We start from the raw sequence: 18,309 nt of genomic DNA, 5'->3' as shown, positions 1-18,309 counted from the left end.
AAGAGAGGAAGAGGGCTAAAATCAGAGAACCCCACACTCGCTGATCTCCAATGAGACAGATGACAGCCAAGGATATTTTTATTTTATAAAACATGCGGTTTAAAACAAATTTTAAAAAAATAACAAAACTTGGGACAGGAAAGTGGATGGAAGACAGATGCTTCTCAGCTGTCAGCTGGAATGAAGCCAGCAGCCAAGCTTTGTCTAGGACCCAAAGGCCCTTTTGGCAGTGATGGTATTGGCAACACTGGTGTGCTAGGCCACCAAGACTCTACCTGCTGGTCTGACCAGGCATCCCTCCAGCATTCAGAGACTTGAGCTAAGTCTTGAGCTGTTGTATCCTATCATTGTCCAGGACTTCAGTCTTTAACCAACTTAGGAACTGAGAATTCTGATTCCAGGGGCTTTTTATCTGGATATTAATTACCCAGGATATTTATTAAGGGAATACCAATTACTTTCCATCTGGGTTAATTCTAGACTCTGTTTCTGGCCCACTATTTTGCAAAGGATGAAAAAGGAATCTAGCTCCTAGACCTTTTGCAACAATTCTGCTGCATTCCAGTTCTATTAAGAGCACCATCTGTAGACCCTGAGCAGGTCCAATTCTGGAAGTGGACAGAGTATAGCCAACCTGGGAAGCCATCCCCCAGTTCTGGGGCTGCAGAATTCTGAAGGGAGAGGGAGTAGCTGTTGGGATATGGTGAGGTCAGAGCGCCAGCACCGAGGAGAAGACAGCTGCATCTGTCAGAGACAAAACCAATGGCACTGACTCTTAGGTGAACAGAGAAAAAGCACCTGGGATACTTATGAAGGAAAAATGCAAGAGAAAAGAGGTCATGGACCGGCCCTAGATATTTTAGAATTGGCAAGAGGAGGCTAGGACCAATGGATAATTTCAATAATATAATATGTTTCACTGAATGTTCAGAGGATTAAGTGCCTTGTCAACTGTTAAGTGCTTTACAAATGTAAACACCATCATCATCATTATTAGGGTGGATATAATGCTCACATATGCAGTCAAAGCCCACTCAGGCCAGTTTCCCTTGTCCCATCCCAGCCTTACTCTCGGGACTTGTCTGGCCCTCTGGCTCAGGCACCTTCCAGTCCATCTTTCGGCCCTTCTCATAAAGACCCTTGAGCACTTTGTGGAAGGACTCAGGTTCAGTGCCATTTTTGCTTAGTTCTAGATACTTTCGGTAGAGTTGAAGGGCTGTGCGGGCATCCTCAATACTGTCATGGGTCTCCCCTTGAATCTTCAGGTCTGCGGAAAGTAGAGATGGAATAATTTGGGACCTAGCAAAGGGAGGGAAGAACACATCCCCTACTCTCATCCCCAGCTTCCAATAAACAACAATAAAAAACCTGACTGCCCTTACAGGAAAGAGTCAAACACCATCCCTGGTGCAGTGAAGGATACTGAAGCTAATTAAGTTCCCTAGTAACACTTACCACTAACTCAGGGTCTTCCCTATTACTCCTGGTCTATGCAACACTTTCTGCTACTCTTAATGAGCACAAGGGCCCTACATGGCAGAGCAACTTACCCAGAAAGTACCAAGCAAGGAATCGTAGGGAAATCATTCGTTTTCGGGGCATGTGAAACAGATAGACCGTGTCAAGGACTTGGTCCTTGGGTACCTGACAGAAATAAAAGAGTGGGAGGCTGAGAGTGGGGGAACCAAGATTTCCCATTCCCCAAAAGCACAGTGTACCCCTGAGGGACCCATGTTCAAAGAACTCTGAGAAGAGCCCTGCTCGAACCATGAGGTTGATGACCCGGAAGTCCTTCTGCAGACCATGGCCCACAAACTTGACTCCAATGTCTATAAGAAAACGAAGCTTTAGGTAGGTAGACTTGAGAGTTGTCAGGTGCTTAGAGGAGATCTTGGCATCGAGATCTCCTGGCTTTATCCCTGAGTACTGAGTCAAGTAATCCACTACCTAGGGACAGAGAAAGGAAAAGCTGCTCAGGAAGTGAGGTGCAGAGTTGCCTCTACCTCTCCTTTGTGGGTTCCAGAGTGCTCTACATAGGCATAGGGTCTGTCTCACTTATACCTCCATAGCCCAATACCTGCTCCTGGGTAGAGATGTAGTCATCAATGAAGGGGATACCCTCATTAGGTCCCTGGCCCCGAACACATGTGATCCTTGCTACTGACATCTGGCTTGGTTTGATGGTAGACTTTGTGCCATCACTGTGTAACTCTGCTTCCTCCTATGTGAGAAGAGTTAATAAGGAAATCAGAGAAATGCTTAGGACTCTTAGTATCTCAAGAGTTATGTTCCAACACCCCACCTTTTCGTCTTGATTACCTCATTAAGGGTGACAAACTCAGCATCCAGGCCCACCAGGTCCCCAACCTGTGGCATCTCATTCAGCATCAAAGGAATAAAGGTGGTATGTGTCTTCCGTTGCTTCCGTGCTAGAGAGGCTTCAGCCAGCAGGACATTTGCCTCAATGGGGTTCTTGACTGGAATAGAGAATCCAGAAGACAGATGGCTGGGGATGGGGAGTGTGGAGGGGAGGGGAGCCAAGGATGGCCGACCAGAGAGCAGATCTACACTGTGATCCCTCGATAATCAAAGCATGTAAGTAAGATCCTATCTGACGACTAGAATAGATAGAACAGGTCAAGTCAGAAAATTATCAAGAAACATGCTAAGAAAAAACAAAAGTCAACAAAGGGAAGAATAAGATTTTCATTTCATACTTTAGCTTAAAATATCAGAAAAATAAAGTCCCAGAGAAACTATGGATTAAATGCACCAAAAAGGTACTTAAGGGGTTCACCTCCACAGAAGAGATCTTTACTTGAGGATAAGAATGATTAGATTTAAAAGCATAACCTATGCCATTCGGATCAGCTCCCTCATCACCTCCTCCCTGCTACACCCTCAGTATCACCAGCTTCTGAATGTTAAGGCCTGATAAGCAGGAATCTCTAGTATCCCTGGAAATATTGATATTGGTTACTGATCCTAATCATTGAGATTTTTTCCTAGATCTCTTCCTGAAAACCAACCTCAACTGTGCACACTCTTGGGCCAACTCTGTACCACTTACTGTTCAGATTGTATTTGGAATTAAGATTCCTTTTGATGTAATAAAGGATAGCAGGCACTTTCCAGTTCATGTCAAACTGCACAGCTTCATGCTATGAAAGAAAAAGCACTTAATTGGCCTATGTATATGCCCTTTCTCCTCTTTCCCAAGGCAGACAGAAGACAGGACTCAGCTGCTATTTTTAGCCCTGCTAATGCTTTTTATTCTTGAAGACCCAACCCTCTCTCCTGAATCTGCCTGGCATTCTCTAGGGCACCAAAGATAAGGATGCCAGGGAAAGGGAGAAGGGGGGATGGTATGTATCATGACTAACCTTATCAATAGGTTCAATAAGAAAATCATTGAAGAGATACCACTGCTGGTGGGTAACACCCTGTGGAGAGATACAGAGAAAGACTGATGCCAAGATGATGGCTGGGCCACTCTGGTTCAGACTCAAGATAAGGACAGATCAGAGACTCCACTGTAGCACCTCCAGGAATGTCCCTGCCCTGTGTGACTCCACTCACCTCCTTGCACTGGTGGTAGGTCTCTCCAACTTTGATGTGAGCCACCAGGCTGCCCCCTGTGCGTGAGTCCAGGATGTGTACTACAGTAGCCATCAGGTCATACACATAGACACCATGCTGCTCCTCTGCCCTGGCCGGGCCCCACTGTGAGGGGGGTACCAGGCTGCTAAGTTTAAGGGTAGGGAAGGAGGGGGAATGGGGACAGAGGACAGAGAGCTTGGGGTACAGGGATGGGGAGCCAGGGTGGGTACCTCCATCCTCACCCATCTATGACTTTCAACACTGAGTTACTCTGGGAAAGCTCTCAACTGGTAAATAGTAGGCCTTAATTTCCTTTCTTTTTCCTGTACTAAATTCCACCTTCCTCCTAGCTCTGCTTCTGCCCCAACCTTCTCTCCCTGATTACCCCACCCTCTTCCCAGTTTTTCAACAACCTGCATCTCATCCCCATCAGTCCAATTGCAAACATCCAGCCCTTTGCTCTTGCTCATCTTCATGCGAATGGAGAAAGGAAGCCAGACATTCTTCAACTCCTCAATGGAGGGACACATCAGCACGCCCTCTGGATGCCCTAGTTCCTTCCTACCAGAACAGGAAAATCAGAAATCTGTTCTGAGGAAATCTAGCCAGTGACAAGAGGAGCCAGTAAGCAGTTCCTGAGAAGTACCTACCAATCAGCCAGACCAAACTCCTTGTTTGTAGAGGTTTCCCCACCACGTTGCTTCACTGCCATCTTGAAGGCAACCTGAACACAGAGGAGAAAATACCCAGCTCCTCAAGAAAATCAATCACATATGGAGGTCACCAAGAAGAGGAAACCAAAAATTACTCCTAAAGCCCTATTTCCAGCCCCAGTCCTTACTTCAGCCTGCATTCTCCAGAAGTCTGCTTCTTTCGAGCTGTTCACCTCACAGTTGATGACAAGGATATCTGGCAGATGGCGGATGTTGCGGGTCTGAATCTGAGAAGATAAATAAGGAATGGCAGAGAGCCTACAGGGAAAGAAACCTGTAAAGGACAGCAGAACCCAGATCTGTACACTCTCACTGGGGTCCTTCCCATTCCCTGGAAGCCCCTGGAGGCAGTGCTGACACAGGAGCCCCAGATGAGGCCAGGGCAGAGTCCCCAGCATGGCAGGACTCAAGCCCAGTGCCACAGCCACTCACCGTGGGCTGGTACTTTTCACAGGTGTCACACCAGGCCTGTGTATTCTGCTCCAGGCAGATGCTTCGCTTCAGCACCTGAGCAAAGTCACAGCTCTTCCCGGTTTTATCTGAGGGGAAACTGGACGTTCACCCCAGATCCTCTGTTCTACCCATTGTTAGCCTCCAACACCCTCTCCTAGATGTCAAGGGAAGTCTGGGGGCGCCTTCCCAGCCCTGCCGCCGGATATACCATTGTTGCTGCCCTCAGGGTAGGAAAGCGTAAAGAGCAGGGTGGAGGAGGCCCGCACAGTCTCACTGCCACAGCGGCACAGGCTGCAGTTTTCCATCTCACAGCTGAACAGCTGCCCAATGACAGAGTCCCCCGAGGAGCAAAAGCTGCTAAGAGCAGGGAGGATGGTACATATACACTGAGAGTTAGGACATCTTTTTAATCACAGAGGGGTCTCTCAGGATGGCTTTAACTATTCCTGTCCGAGCTCCATACCTGCCACCAGCACCTCGATAAGCCTGCGGTACTTCCAGCTCCTGCATATCCTGATGCAGCTGAGTGAGAATGAAGCGATTCCACCTCTGAATGAGCCTGGCCAGATTGCCCTTGCCTGATGCCTCATCTGAGTCGGCCAGAATCAGACCAAGGGCTGAGGCCTCAGGAATGGTGCGGAACGCCCGAAGAAAATTACTGCCCTAGAATCCAGGAAGTGTGTTGGTGGAAAGGGGTTATTTTCTCTTTTGTGGCTGTTTGCACAGCAACATCCCTGCCTATATCCATCTCTCATCCCCTTTTATTAGCCAGGTCTCCAGGCACTGACCTGACAAGGGTCACCACGGGAGAGGTCCAACATGTGGAAGAGGAAGCCCAGCTCACATGCCAGGCAGAACTCTTTCTGGCACAAGTGGCTCTGGATTAGACAGCGAACGGGCTCCAAGAAATACAGCACCTGGCAGGGAGAGCAGGAGAACTGCTGTAGGCAACTGGTGTGGGAGGAAGAGAGACAGGAAGGTTGAGTAAGCGAAGGGGAGAACGGTACAAAGGAGTCCACTGAAGAGTGGTGCTCACAGAGGAGCCTTGAAGGCTGTGGAGTAAGAAAGAATGGCAGAGAAGGCCATGGTAAAGCGGGCTTGGTTGGAGAGATCTGGGGAAAGAGTAGGGATTGTGGGGCCACAGAGAAGAGGGAAGGCACTAGACCCATTCACGTAGCAGAAGACTCCCCCTTACCTGAATCATGCAATTACAGTAGGCATTGGGGATGTGGGGCTCTAATCCAGCAAACAGGGTCTTATTGTAGTGTTTGAAGTCAAAGTCCTCCAGCCCTAGCTTGGAGTATTTGATAGTCACCTGAAGCAGAAACAGTCTGAGCAAGACGAAGATATCCTCAGAGTCCCCTAAATCTTCACAGTAGCCACATCCTTCCCCAAAACCTCCCTCTTGAGTCCAGGGTGGTAGATGAAGGCTTCTCAACTGAGTTCTTCAGTCCTTTCTTATGTGACAACCCTCTTCCCAGGGAACTTTTCCTCATATCCCAGAGGGCTCCCTCCTTGGTACCCCCAGCACCTTGCGGTATTTCTTGGAGACCATGTGGAGATGTGGCTCCTCTTCACGCCCTATGAGTGACTCAGTGACCTGGCTGAAGCTGTCAAATTCACTCTCTGACTCTTTGAGTCGGTAAGGAATCTAGGATTTTTAAAAAGAGGTAACATTATTGGAGTCTTAATCAGGTTTTGTTTTTGCCCACCTTTATCCCAACAGTGAAAAACAGTCACCAAGCCTGAACCTTCTGATTTCATGAGATTTTCAGCATCCACTGATTCCTTTTTATTCCCACTGCCATTACCTTACCTCACCACAACTGGACAACTGTGAAGGCTTGCATTGCTGGACTCCCACATTCGCTCTGTCCAGCATATCGCTACCAACTAACCTCCCAGATGCCCCATTCAGTGCACCCTTCTTCCATTACACACTAGTATTTAAGGCTGCACAACCAGACTAGAGCCAGGCTGGGTAATCTCTGTCCCCATCACAAGTACCTTTTGCAGTCATGTTTCTTGAGCCCATTACTAACACAGATCTCTCATCTTGCTTATGCCCCCATTGCTATCTGCTGACCTGTCTCCCACCTTCCCAGTCAGTATCTGCTTCTTTCAGTATGCCTTCCCTGACCACTCTAGTCCAAAGGGACACTTTCCCTCCAAATAGCCCTGGCACTGAATGCTTATATCACTCTTTCTTCCTTTAACAACAGAACAGAAATACCTTTTGTTATGGCCTTACTTTCGCCAATGAAACACTGAAATTCTTAAAAGCAAGGACCTCATCATCCATGTCTCTGAATCCTCCCTAACACCCAGCATAGTGCCTTCAGTTCAGTAGGCCTCAAGAAACCTTTACTGACTGACTAAAAACAAAGACCGCTGTGAAAGAACAAGCCAGGAGAGTGGCCAGTGCACTGGGGTGGAGGCTGACCCTCTCCACTTTGAACACACCTGATTGCGCAGCTTGGTGCGGGGGTTGGGCGCATAGCCAATGAAGCCCACCTTCTTCATCGTGCGCAGAATCTCCGCGTCTACAGGGGGTGCTCGCCTATAAGTAGGATATATGGCTTTAGGGCATGAGGGTTGTGTGTCTGCCCATCTAATTCCCAATCCCCACCAGGCCAGAGCAAAGGAAAACACTGAAGGTAAACAAAAACCGGGAAAGAAGGGGAATCATCACAGGGCTTGTGAGATTCCTGGTAATCTTGGTCCTTTCTCCCCCACTCCCTTCGGCCCACATAGTAGGTACAACCTGGGCGCTGGAGAGGAGTTGGCAGCAGGCCAGTCAGAGAGCAGTGTATCAGTGGTGAGTGGGACGGGGACGAGGGAAAGAGGCAGCAAGTCCTGGCTCCAGTCCAGAGGCGGCAGTGAGTCCACGAGACAGGGCAAAGCAAACTCGGTCTCTCGGGAGTAGGGGTTGAAGGAAGGCTCAGGGGAATCAGTCCAGAGGTGCACACAGCCCTCAGAATCCCCAAAGGCCAAGGCCTGCTTGCTGGCTGATACATCAAACGTCATGAGCAGAGGCCCCACAGGATTCACATGGAAGATGTCTGCTGGGTTGGCCAGGCCTGTGGGCTCACAAAACTGGCACTGCCCTAGGGAAGAGAAGGAAGCCTACTGAGCCCTGAAAGTCGAAGGGGAGCCATCCTTTAAGGTTCTTTTCACAGGTGTCACACCAGGCCTGTGTATTTTGCTCCTACCCTCATTCCCTTGGTATCAAGGAAAAATGGGCCCCAAACCCATGCCTACAGATAGAAGGACACCTGTTACCTTCCCATAGACCACAGGGAGGCTGCCACCCAGCAACACAGTTCTAAAGTTGTTTTGTCCCCTCTACCTTTATTTCTGTGTTCTTTACACTCAGGGAGAAAACAGCAGCTCTAATCTCCTACCAAACTTAAGTGAGACTCTGAGGCCTCACTGAAAGGTTACTTTCCTCCCCAACAAAGCAGCTCCTGGGAGGGTACTCCTTCTGGGCCTAATTCCCCTTCACATATTGGCCCCTCCTGCCCCTTCCTGTACCCTCTGCATACCTGACTGGGAGATGATAGCAAGACGAGAAGTATATGTGGGTATGAAGCGCAAGAAGGCAGGATCCACATGCACCTGAAGTGGGGTGATGGCGCGCATCATGCGCAGATCATACACCTTGAGGAAACGGTCACAGGCCAGGCCAGTGAGGCGGCTCGAGAAGCCACAGGCAGCCAGCAGGTTGCCATGCACATCAAAATCCGAGAGACTCCCTGAGAAAGCATCAAACTCATGCTCCACCTTAAAGGTACGGAGGTCTCGCAGGGAAACCTGAAGAGAAAGGCTGGTTACCTGCCAAGGCTGTTCTATCAGGAAGAGAACCTGTCACCTCCCTAACCCTGTGGAGCCCCTACCACAAGAACTAAGGCTCTAGATTAAGGCAAACAGAAACCAAGAGCTGGAAGGGACCCCAAGGAGGACTTTTCACCCTTTTGCCTCTAAGGTGCTTAGTTATGACAAAAACCATCAGGTTGAGAGGTCATCTCATAGTATAATACAGCTGAGTAGGAACAGATTCATTCCTCCCATCCCTCCAACTACAGCCCCAGAATCGAAGGGAAGGCAGAGCCCAATCCCCTATCTGGTGACACAGGGCCCTGTGGTGGGAGGAAAAGTGGAACTTAGCCACCTTGCCAGATGTGTGGCCACAGAAGAAGAAGCGATTTGTCTGCCTCATGACAGTGACTCCAGGAGTCTCGACTGCATACTGGGGAAGGAAGTGGGAGAAAATACTGGGAGCCACTCTCCCCACAGACCAAAGGGACAGAAGGGTCACGCACACATCTCAAGCACTTTCCCAGCCCAGGTATATCCTGAACCCAATAACACTCAGGCCCTGCCTGGGTCTTTCCTGCCCCAGGCTTGTACCTTCTGAGTCTCCTGGACAGTGTTAAGGTCAATTTCCAAAATGTGGCTCTGCAGCCCAGCAACAAGCAGAGTGCTGCTCTTGGTCAGCAGGAGACTGTGCATGTCCTCACTGTCCTCCAGCCTGTGTGGGCGGGAAAGGCTAAGAAGCCAGAACCTTGAGAGCTTCCCATTCTTCAGCCTTCCCACTGTATGAGAGACCCTCCTTCCCAGTCCAAAGCTGAGAAGCCACTTACAGGTAGTCAAACATAATGAGGCCCCCACGGGCCATATACTTGAGGTTGTTCTTGGTGAGAAAAAGGATACCATTCTCCAGGCTCTGTATCTGCCGAATATCATCACTGCCATTGACCTGAAAGGATGAGTAACGCTCCAAGGCAGGGCCAAAAAACGAAGTGGCATGGCCCTGTAGAGGACAGAAAGCCGAGAAACACCCTGAACAGGGGGCCCAGGCCACCCCAGATACAGGGCATAGCTGGGCGCTGCTCAGCTTTTCTTCACTGCCTGGCCTTTCTGGCTAGCAGTGACAAAGGCACAAGGCTGGGGACGAACCTTAGAAACAAAGGCATTGATGGTACCATCTAACATCTGTTTAATGCTTCACAAAGTACTTTGTAGACTCTACTTCATTTTACCCTCACAATGACCCTGCTGAACAGGGTATGGTTCAGCTGGTTAGAACAGTGTTCAGAAGGTCAGGGATGTGGGTCCGATCCTCCACTGGCCGACTGCCTTGCTTATGTTCCACAGTCAAGTCTTAATCTCTACCAGCCATTTGGGAGATGTGAACTATTGGTCACAGGCTGGAATAGAGAGAATGTGAAACTGATGCCACCCTTGGCTGCTATGATGTCATTTACTCCTGGTTTCTCTCCTGACTCTTAGCTCATACCTTCTCCTTATATGCTCCACTTCTGACCACTCTTGAAACACGGCTATTCCCAGCCCACTATCTTCTCACTCTACTTGTCTTCCTAGTTATCTTATCTACTCTCAAAGTTTTAACCATCCATCTTAAGGCTGATAAATCCTAATTTCCTTCCATAGCCCAGACCACTGCCTTAAGCTTCAGATTTATACAACCAAATACATCTCCTTAGCTGTCTCAAGAGGACCTCAAATTCATTTCATCCTAAATTAAATTCATTTCTACCCTATTTCTTCTGAACTGTGTCCCATGTGATAACATGAGCTAGCCAGTAGACTGTCACTACTAACCAACTTGTCTTGTTTACTTACTGAATGTTGCCCACATCTGTTCCCACACATACCTATTCGTAGTGCTTCACTCGGGCCTTCTTATTTACATACACTGCTACAGCAGCCTACACTGCTCCCACTGAGTTTTGCCCCATCCCTCAAAGTCCAACTCTATACTGCTACCTCAGCACTCCACCTAAGGTGTGAACCAGACGTCGTCATTCTGGATAAAAAGTTTCAGGGACCTGAAAGATCAAATCCAAACTCTTTTAATGAAGCATATGAGATTTTCTAGAATGTTCTTTCCAAATGTCTGCAGGGCTCCTATCTTTCCTTCCAAAGGACTTAGAATGGACATCCTGGCCTGCATCCAGGTCTCTATTCAAATGTGACTTTATCAGAGACCTTTTCTGACCAACTATCTCAAACTGCAACAACTCCCACTCTTCATTACCTCAACCCCCTTGCTCCACTTTATTTTTCCTAAGGATAAGCAACATCTGTTAGACTATAAATGTACTTCTATTGCCTTTTTAAATGCTTATTCCAAACCTAAACCCCAGAGAAAGGTCTGACACCTAGTAGGTGCTCAAAAAAAAAAACTTGTTGAATGAAGAAATGTTTAACTCTTCAGCTTTATCTTCCAGCACAAAGGGAAACCCTGATTGCTTATGGTCCAAGCACTCTGCAATCACCATGCTGAGTAATATCTCAGAAATCTTTTGTTTATCCTATTGCTTTTGCCAAGACAGAATTTTCCCCTTTTCACTGACTCCTACTCACCTCTTAAGACTCAGTTCAGATGTCATTTCCTTTTGGAGGCCCTCTGAGCCTCCTCTATGCTCACCAGCACCCAGTATATATTGCCACACTGGCACTTAGTAGTTCTTATCCTAAATCCATAACTAATACATAAAACAGTTTAGTTTCTTCTAAAGTACTATGAAATTATCTGTTCATGTCTTGTTTTTTCTCACCTGCAAACTCCTTGAAGGCAAGGATTACATTTTATAGCTTTATTCCCTGGACCTAGCATAGCAGTAGACACTGCCTACTGAGATGCATGCATGACCAAAAAATTCATTTCTACTGAAAAAAAAATTCATGCTCTGTGGAAGGCAAATTAGTAAAGCATGGATAGTGTGTTATTTCTTACAAAATCTTTGGGCTCTCTACCATACTGGCAATATGGATATACATTTAAAATTAACATTGGTAATTGCTCAGATTAAAAATCAGCCAGAGAAGACAAAATGAGTCCATGTAAGATATGCAGAAACATGCGCTATATATTCTATAATTATAAAAATGGAAAAAAGAGGAGGGGCATTAAGAGACTGGATTTGGGTGGCTATAGACTGACAGGTATAGTTATCAAGATCAATAAAAGCATGGAATGAGCAAATTGTGGTGGAAGTGGGATGTCTTCTGAAAAAGAATACCTTTGTGTAACTCCTCCCTGGATTCTGTAACTCTTCTTTCTCACTCCACTCCCCTCCCCTCCTTTTGGCTTGACTGAGAGACCATGCTAACTCTCATCACCTCAATTCAGTTCTGGCTCCCTGCAAAGTGACTGTCCAGATAAAAGACTTCCAATATCTCTTTTCAGCCCTTGTAAAGGGGTACAGCTCTTACCCCATGGCATCCCACCCACAGCATCTCCTCGTGCAAGTCAAAGTGGGAGACGGAGACAGGCACACCCACTTCAGCCACCACACTGTGCAATTCAGAGTAGACACCTTCCATTATGTGTACTGACTCCTGGCTGGGAAGAGCCTCCAAGGCCATTCCCTCTGGGTCCAGCTCCACATTCTGTAGCAGACTTTGGTTCAGATGGGCATCCAGGACAGGGTCGAGGGCAGAATGCATGGCTGGGGCATACTCTGCTAGTCCAGGGTCCAGACCTTCGAAGTTCATGATGGCAGCAGATTAGACTTGTTTCACACCCTCCCTTGCGACAGCTCCTTCACAGATACTTGACCTTTAATAGGACAGCACCAGTGGGCCTAGAATGGGCATCCTAACCTGCAAAGGGAAAGAGGTAGCTGAGTCAGGGGTAGGCACTGATACTTGTATTTGGTGTGTTCTAGGTTATGTGCACAGGAGGGATTTGAGGCAGACAGATGTGAGAATGACAAGCAGGGGATGAAATAGGAAAGGGATGGGCAGTGAGGTTGAGATGGGAGAAGTGTTGTTCTTTGCTTTGCTCCTCCAGGCCCTCAGTAAGCCCCACCGCCCCACCATCTATCTAATCCTTGGCTTCCCTTTCACCTCCCTTCAAGCCTGCTCACTTGCCTGGTTCACTCTAGAACCACCTGTGGATGGAGCAGCAACTATGGGGTAGGTAAAGGGGGCTAAGATGCTTTTTTTCCAGAATTAGGGGTGGGTGTGGGTGGTTGAGAGTTGAGAACAAGACAAGTCAGTTTCCCAGAATCCTCTGCCGCGTTACCCAAGATTCTCTAGGGGGAAAACGAGAAAGGTCAGTTATCCACAATTGGGGCAGGGGTAGGGGGATGTGATGGGAATGAAGTTACCCAGAATTCTCTTGGGGAACCAGAGAAATCAATTACCCATAATTCGGCGGCGGCGGCGGCGGCGGCGGCGGGAAGGGGAGGAATTAAGCAGGAGTCAGATGTGTTCCTGGGATGCTTACGGGGATTGGGTCATTACCAAGATTTCTCCATGGCGGATATTTTGCAGCGCGTGGAATTAAAACGAGTAGGGGGAGAGCAAGCGCCGTCAGCTCCGCGGGAAATTCCAGTTTCCCCAAATCTTCCCCGCGCCTCTCGCTCAACCTAACTCTCCGGCGTCAAGGAGGACGGGCCGCGCGCCGGCACTCCCAACCAGGAAGGGCCTGTGCTCACCGGCCAATCCGAGGGAGCCAGGTCGGCGGCTCCGCGGGGAGGCGGGAGACGCAGGGGCTGGGCCACGGCCGCGCGACGGTGCGCGACGCCGAGCGCGCTCCGACGGGCTGTTCGTGCAGACCTGGGTGCCTACCTAGGGAGCGGCGCTGCTTTCTGAGCCCTTCTTTGGACAAGATTAGAGAGCCCAGTTTAGGAAACGAACCTTCATGCGCCCTACAAACTTTAGGAGCCTGGATTAGAGGGGGCCCCCAACGGGGAAGCGCTGGGAACCGCTTGCTGGGTATTCCCAGCGTGGCCCAGTCCATCCCCTCTCCGCAGTGCCATTGTAAGCTGCTCCGCCGCCCCCGACCCTGTTGCCCCCGAAACTCGCCGGCATTTCCTATCATTTGCAGGCATGGGAGGAGAAAAAAGGAAGCGGGAGCCAGGCTCCTAACACCGCCCAAGCATCTGCATCTTCTACAATATAAAGGCATCCATCAGAAACTCCCATCTGAGAGTGTTTCCCCAGAGGCCCCGGTAACATCCCCCTGGAACAGGACCCTTCAGCTGTCAAATTCCCCTGGCTCTCGGAACTGGACATTATCCCTCAGAGGGGTGTGAGCACGGCGAATTGAGACATTTGCCCTCCCGAACTCAACAGATTCAGCGTCACCAGTTATGAGGGATTCTTGGGTCCTGACTCTACGCTTAAATTGTTTTGGAATGGGGCCAGGTTGTGAGATGTCTCCCAGGGCACTTTAGCCCAGCTTTTAAAGGCCACACAGTGGGCCTTTGGTGGGAGAAATTTGTCATGGAGGGTACAGTTTTAAAGCATTTCTGTCTCTCAGTAAGGGCTGGTAAATAGACTGATAAAAGGACCCCAAAATCTAGACTTCCAGGATTTAGAGGGGTCCTAGACTGTCAGAGGTCATAGATCAAGAGAAAAACTCAAGAGGGTCTCTCAAACTCATCTCACTTCACAGGTTCCTAGAATTAAAATCTTGCAAAAAGATGGGTGCTGAGAGACCTAGACAGTTCCTACACTTTGAGAAATTTCCATATTGAGGTCTCAAATTGAGAAAAACTTCACTGACCCATGAGACGTAGACGGTGGGAGATTGCCAGAGATACCTGGGCTAAATTAGCTACTTTATAAAGGATGCTCAGTGTCCGGGAAAATGCAGTGATTGAGAATGCAGGATATGAAGCCAGATTGTCTACATGGAATTCTTGCCACTTAGCTCTGTGATCTTGGGCAAGTAACTTCTCTGCACCTCAGTTTCCTCATCTGTAATATGGAGATAACAGTAGTATCTACCTCATAGATTGTTTTGAGAATTGAATCAATTAATACATGAAAAGTGTTTAGACCAAGGACTTGGCCTACAGTGACAGTTGGCTATGTTTTAGCCATCAGCTACCTGAGGGAACTTCATCTGAATCTGGAGAAGGGGCATCCGACTGGAAAGACATTCATTCCACTGCTTAGGAGTGTCTTGTGAATGTGATTTGCATAACGATTGAGGCCCTGCTGACATCAGGGGATCCTTGTAGCCCAGGTCAAGATCTAGCCCTGAAAGCAGTTCTGCCACACAACAGTCCCACAGTCACCCCACCAACCTTGCTTCCTACCCAACTCCCGAAACACCAGGAAGTGAAACAAAGCAGCAGAGCCCCATGCCTCCAACTCACTCCATCCGCCAAGGCACCGCTTCCTCCTCCTCCTCTTCCCCTTTCATCTCCTATCCTTTAGGGCTCCCAGAATGGGGACCAGAGGTAGGAAGAGCTTAGGAGACATTATACACCAGTGAAGTGAACTCCACCCCCAAAATACACTGGTTTCCTTACTCAGATCGAATGAATGTAGGGAGAGGCAAACATGTCTCACTTAAACTGAGATAACCTCTCTGATGCTGGAAATGTTTTATCCAAAATAATTTATCAGTCATAATATCTGAATCACAGGTTTCATTGGGCAGTTTTGAAGAGTTCTGAATGCAGGGAGACCTTTATGAAGAATAAATTTATCAGAGCTGAAGGGGAGAGCTCTTTGGGGAGGCTTTTGGAGCCATCTATGTGGTCATCCAAGGCCTCATTCTGACGTCTAAATTGTTCTGGGACCCTCCACTGGGGTTGGGGCAGTCCCGGTCCAGACCACCCTGCACTCCCACGCCCAACCTCACCCTCAGCCGTCTCACTGGATGTTGCATCAGGGAGGATGATGAAATCAGTGTCAGTGGAGTTTACCAGTGGATGCAACGGGCTGAAGGACCAGCCTTCGTCATTGACTCTGTACACCTCCCAACTACCCAGAACTCCTGGACTTCCTAGCCTTCGGGTAGTGGTTTGGGGCTGGAATATCTAAACCGGACTCCAAGTCCTTGCTTACACTGGTGTCCCAAAAGAACCATCACTTGAACCGCACAGAAACTGAAACTTAGGACCACTGAGGTTGAGGAATCAGATGGTTCTTAGCAACAACTTTCTTTGCCTCCAAGAGCCCTCCTGGCCCCCACAGCAAGGCCTAAGTGGCATCCATTCTCTCCCAGTGAAAATAACACTGCCCAGAGGAGAAAAAGAAGCCCCCTTATTTTTGAGTGAGGACACGAGGGGAGAACCAAACTTCATTCCAAACTGAACTTACATCCTTTTGTGAGATAAACGAATGCTTCTATTTTGTTTTTTCCTCAGGCAGGAAGAGATAAGGAAATTAGGAAGGGGCTGGGGTGTAGCTTTGAGAGGCAAAAAAATGGGGGAAAGGTTAAACAGTAAGGAACTTGAGACTAAATTCATTTAAATATTCGTTACTCCTACCCCCACTCCTCTCCACAGCCATTTCAATTCCTGAAGAGCATTACACAGACATCCCATCCCAGGCCTCCAGCCACAGCAACCACGACTCATTTCCCCTGGAACTGAGGCTGCATACCTGGGCTCTCCAGGGCGGGGGATGTTGCAGGGAGGGAAATCCCACCTGCTGTGAGTCACCTGCTAGTAGAAAGGGCGGGTCTTAAAATGCAGGGACCTTAAAGAGAGACTCCCAGACACGGGGAGGAAAACAACAGGAAGCAGCTCAGAGACCCAGTGAACAGAGAGGCCCAGGACAGAGAAGAGCAGGCTCGGAGCGAGGGGAAGTGGGCAGGGATCACACAGGGCCCTGTGCAGCACAAAGCCGACTGGTAAGAAGCCATGGGGATCCTGGGGAGTAGAGCCCTGCTGCTGGCGCTGCTGGTCTGCCCCATGCAGGGCCAGACTGTGCCTGAGCATAGCCGCCCCGCCTGGGATCAGTGCCAGCAGCTCTCCCAGAAGCTCTGCATACTGGCCTGGAGTGCACACCCACCAATGGGACACGTGGTGAGTGACGCCCTGGGTCCACAGAAGAGCCTGTCCCTGCTCTCCAAAGCTGCAGGGAGACTGCTCTTGGGGGGAAGCTGGAGGGCTGAAGGCCATCAGAGATGAGACGGTGGTGGTGGGAGAGTCAGGGGTCTGAGTCCAGGTGGGGTTCACAGTACTTGTCTTATTCCTTCACTCTTCCTACCCGCTCCTCCAATCCAGGAACTACCAAGAGAAGAGGGAGATGATGAGACTACAAATGAGGCCCCCCATATCCAGTGTGCAGATGGCTGTGATCCCCAAGGACTCAGGGAGAACAGCCAGGTACCATGATGAAGCTGAGCCACAAGGAAGAGGGGACTGGGGACACAGCTGGGCACCATGGGGAACTGGTAAAAATTCTACCTGTCCTTGAATGTTTGGCCTGCTATGACAGCATACTATAGATTTGGTCTATGGTTATAAGCAACAGAAGCTTGTTTCTCACTGTTCCAGCAGCTGGAAGTCCAAGTTCAGGTTGCGTGAGGGCCCTTTCCCAGGTCGCAGACTTCTGGTCTTCTCACAAGGTGGAAGGGGCTAGGGAGCTCTGTGGGTCTCTTTTATAAGAACACTAATGTCATTGAGAGGACTCCACCCTAATGACCCAGTCACCTCCCCAAGGTCCCAACTCCTGATACCATCACCACAGTGGGGGTCAGGATCTCAACATATGAATTCTGTGTGGACACAAACATTCAGACCATGGCAGTGTCTAAGAATGACAAGAACTGGGTTAGACTTCGGTGAGTGTAGTAGGAAAAGGATATCCGTTTACTTTCATCACTTTCTTTTCTCCCAAGTCCTGCTTGCAAAGGATCCACCAGGGCCTGGTCTTTTACGAGAGGTTGCTGGGCTCAGACATTTTCACAGGGGAGCCTGCTCTACTCCCTGATGGCCCAGTAGGCCAGCTTCACGCCTCCTTACTAGGCCTCAGGCAACTCTTGCAGGTATGAACTTGGGGCCTGGAGGATGGGGGCTGGCAGGTGTCAAGAGATAGGGTCTGGGGCATGAAGGATCTAGAGTCCTTTCTGATTGTGTCCTGTGTCCTCTCAGCCAGAGGGTCACCACTGGGAGACTGAGCGGACTTCAAGTCCCAGTGCCAGCCAGCCGTGGCAGCGCCTCCTTCTCCGCCTCAAGATCCTTCGCAGCCTGCAGGCCTTTATAGCTGCAGCCACCCGGGTCTTTGCCCATGGAGCAACTCTGAGCCCCTAAGGCTGACAGCTTCAGGGTGGCACCCACATCTCCATGGCTCAGCAATGCCAAGGTGCCATCTATCAGTCCAGGCACCTGTGAGACAAGTGGGCTCATTAATTCTAATGGGACTTGCATATGTTGAAAAATTACCAGTACTGACTGACTTATGATACTGACCTAGGAAAAGGTCGAGTATTCATTATCTAAATTTAAAGAGCAAATTTGGGATTATTTATCCTCATGGCAGCAGTTTGGAGAGGATTATTTATTATATTTATACTGAATTATGCATTTTTTAATAAAGACTTATATATGTGGACATCTGGGTCTAATTTCTAGGTTTGGTTGGGAAAAAGAAACAGAATGGAAAAATAGGGCCTAGGGGCTACAATGAGCATCCTTCTACTCTTTTGGCTACAGTGGAGACAAGATATTTAATTCCTTATGACTTCCTGGGATATAGAGTAACTGGGATCTTTTTGGTCTTAATTCCTGTATGGCTAAACAAACTGAATGGAATTACAAGG

At 48.8% G+C, this 18,309-nt stretch overlaps 2 protein-coding genes across 5 annotated transcripts; one reads left to right on the top strand and one right to left on the bottom strand.

Moving 5' to 3' along the window:
- Nucleotides 1-60: 60 nt before the first annotated feature.
- PAN2 (poly(A) specific ribonuclease subunit PAN2) lies at nucleotides 61-13,234 on the bottom strand. 4 transcript variants are annotated; one of them, XM_036917547.2, is made up of 26 exons: nucleotides 13,044-13,233; nucleotides 12,009-12,398; nucleotides 9,410-9,579; nucleotides 9,177-9,297; nucleotides 8,938-9,015; nucleotides 8,312-8,579; nucleotides 7,531-7,873; nucleotides 7,230-7,326; nucleotides 6,298-6,417; nucleotides 5,962-6,081; nucleotides 5,555-5,683; nucleotides 5,230-5,429; nucleotides 4,975-5,123; nucleotides 4,746-4,852; nucleotides 4,442-4,540; nucleotides 4,251-4,324; nucleotides 4,014-4,161; nucleotides 3,580-3,723; nucleotides 3,384-3,443; nucleotides 3,071-3,161; nucleotides 2,320-2,477; nucleotides 2,078-2,221; nucleotides 1,768-1,947; nucleotides 1,551-1,644; nucleotides 1,070-1,267; nucleotides 61-744 (listed from the first exon to the last, which is right to left on the bottom strand). In XM_036917547.2, the coding sequence occupies exons 2-26, from the start codon at nucleotides 12,288-12,290 to the stop codon at nucleotides 710-712; spliced, it is 3,609 nt and encodes a 1,202-aa protein (XP_036773442.2). In that variant the 5' UTR covers nucleotides 12,291-12,398; nucleotides 13,044-13,233; the 3' UTR covers nucleotides 61-709. The 4 variants fall into 4 exon arrangements, with proteins under 4 accessions (XP_036773442.2, XP_036773447.2, XP_036773445.2 ...); XM_036917552.2 differs by having other exon boundaries at nucleotides 4,975-5,120; nucleotides 13,044-13,232; XM_036917550.2 differs by having other exon boundaries at nucleotides 61-1,267; nucleotides 12,944-13,234.
- Nucleotides 13,235-16,056: 2,822 nt separating this feature from the next.
- On the top strand, nucleotides 16,057-18,097 carry IL23A (interleukin 23 subunit alpha). The gene is made up of 4 exons (XM_036917572.2): nucleotides 16,057-16,570; nucleotides 16,772-16,873; nucleotides 17,389-17,535; nucleotides 17,642-18,097. Exons 1-4 carry the CDS (start codon nucleotides 16,406-16,408, stop codon nucleotides 17,798-17,800), a joined length of 573 nt encoding a protein of 190 aa, XP_036773467.2. The 5' UTR covers nucleotides 16,057-16,405; the 3' UTR covers nucleotides 17,801-18,097.
- Nucleotides 18,098-18,309: the final 212 nt, after the last annotated feature.

The sequence above is a fragment of the Manis pentadactyla genome, chromosome 9 (genome assembly GCF_030020395.1).
Source record: "Manis pentadactyla isolate mManPen7 chromosome 9, mManPen7.hap1, whole genome shotgun sequence".
In the NCBI taxonomy this organism is placed as follows: Eukaryota; Metazoa; Chordata; class Mammalia; order Pholidota; family Manidae; genus Manis; species Manis pentadactyla.
This window is presented reverse-complemented; position numbering and strand designations above follow the sequence as displayed.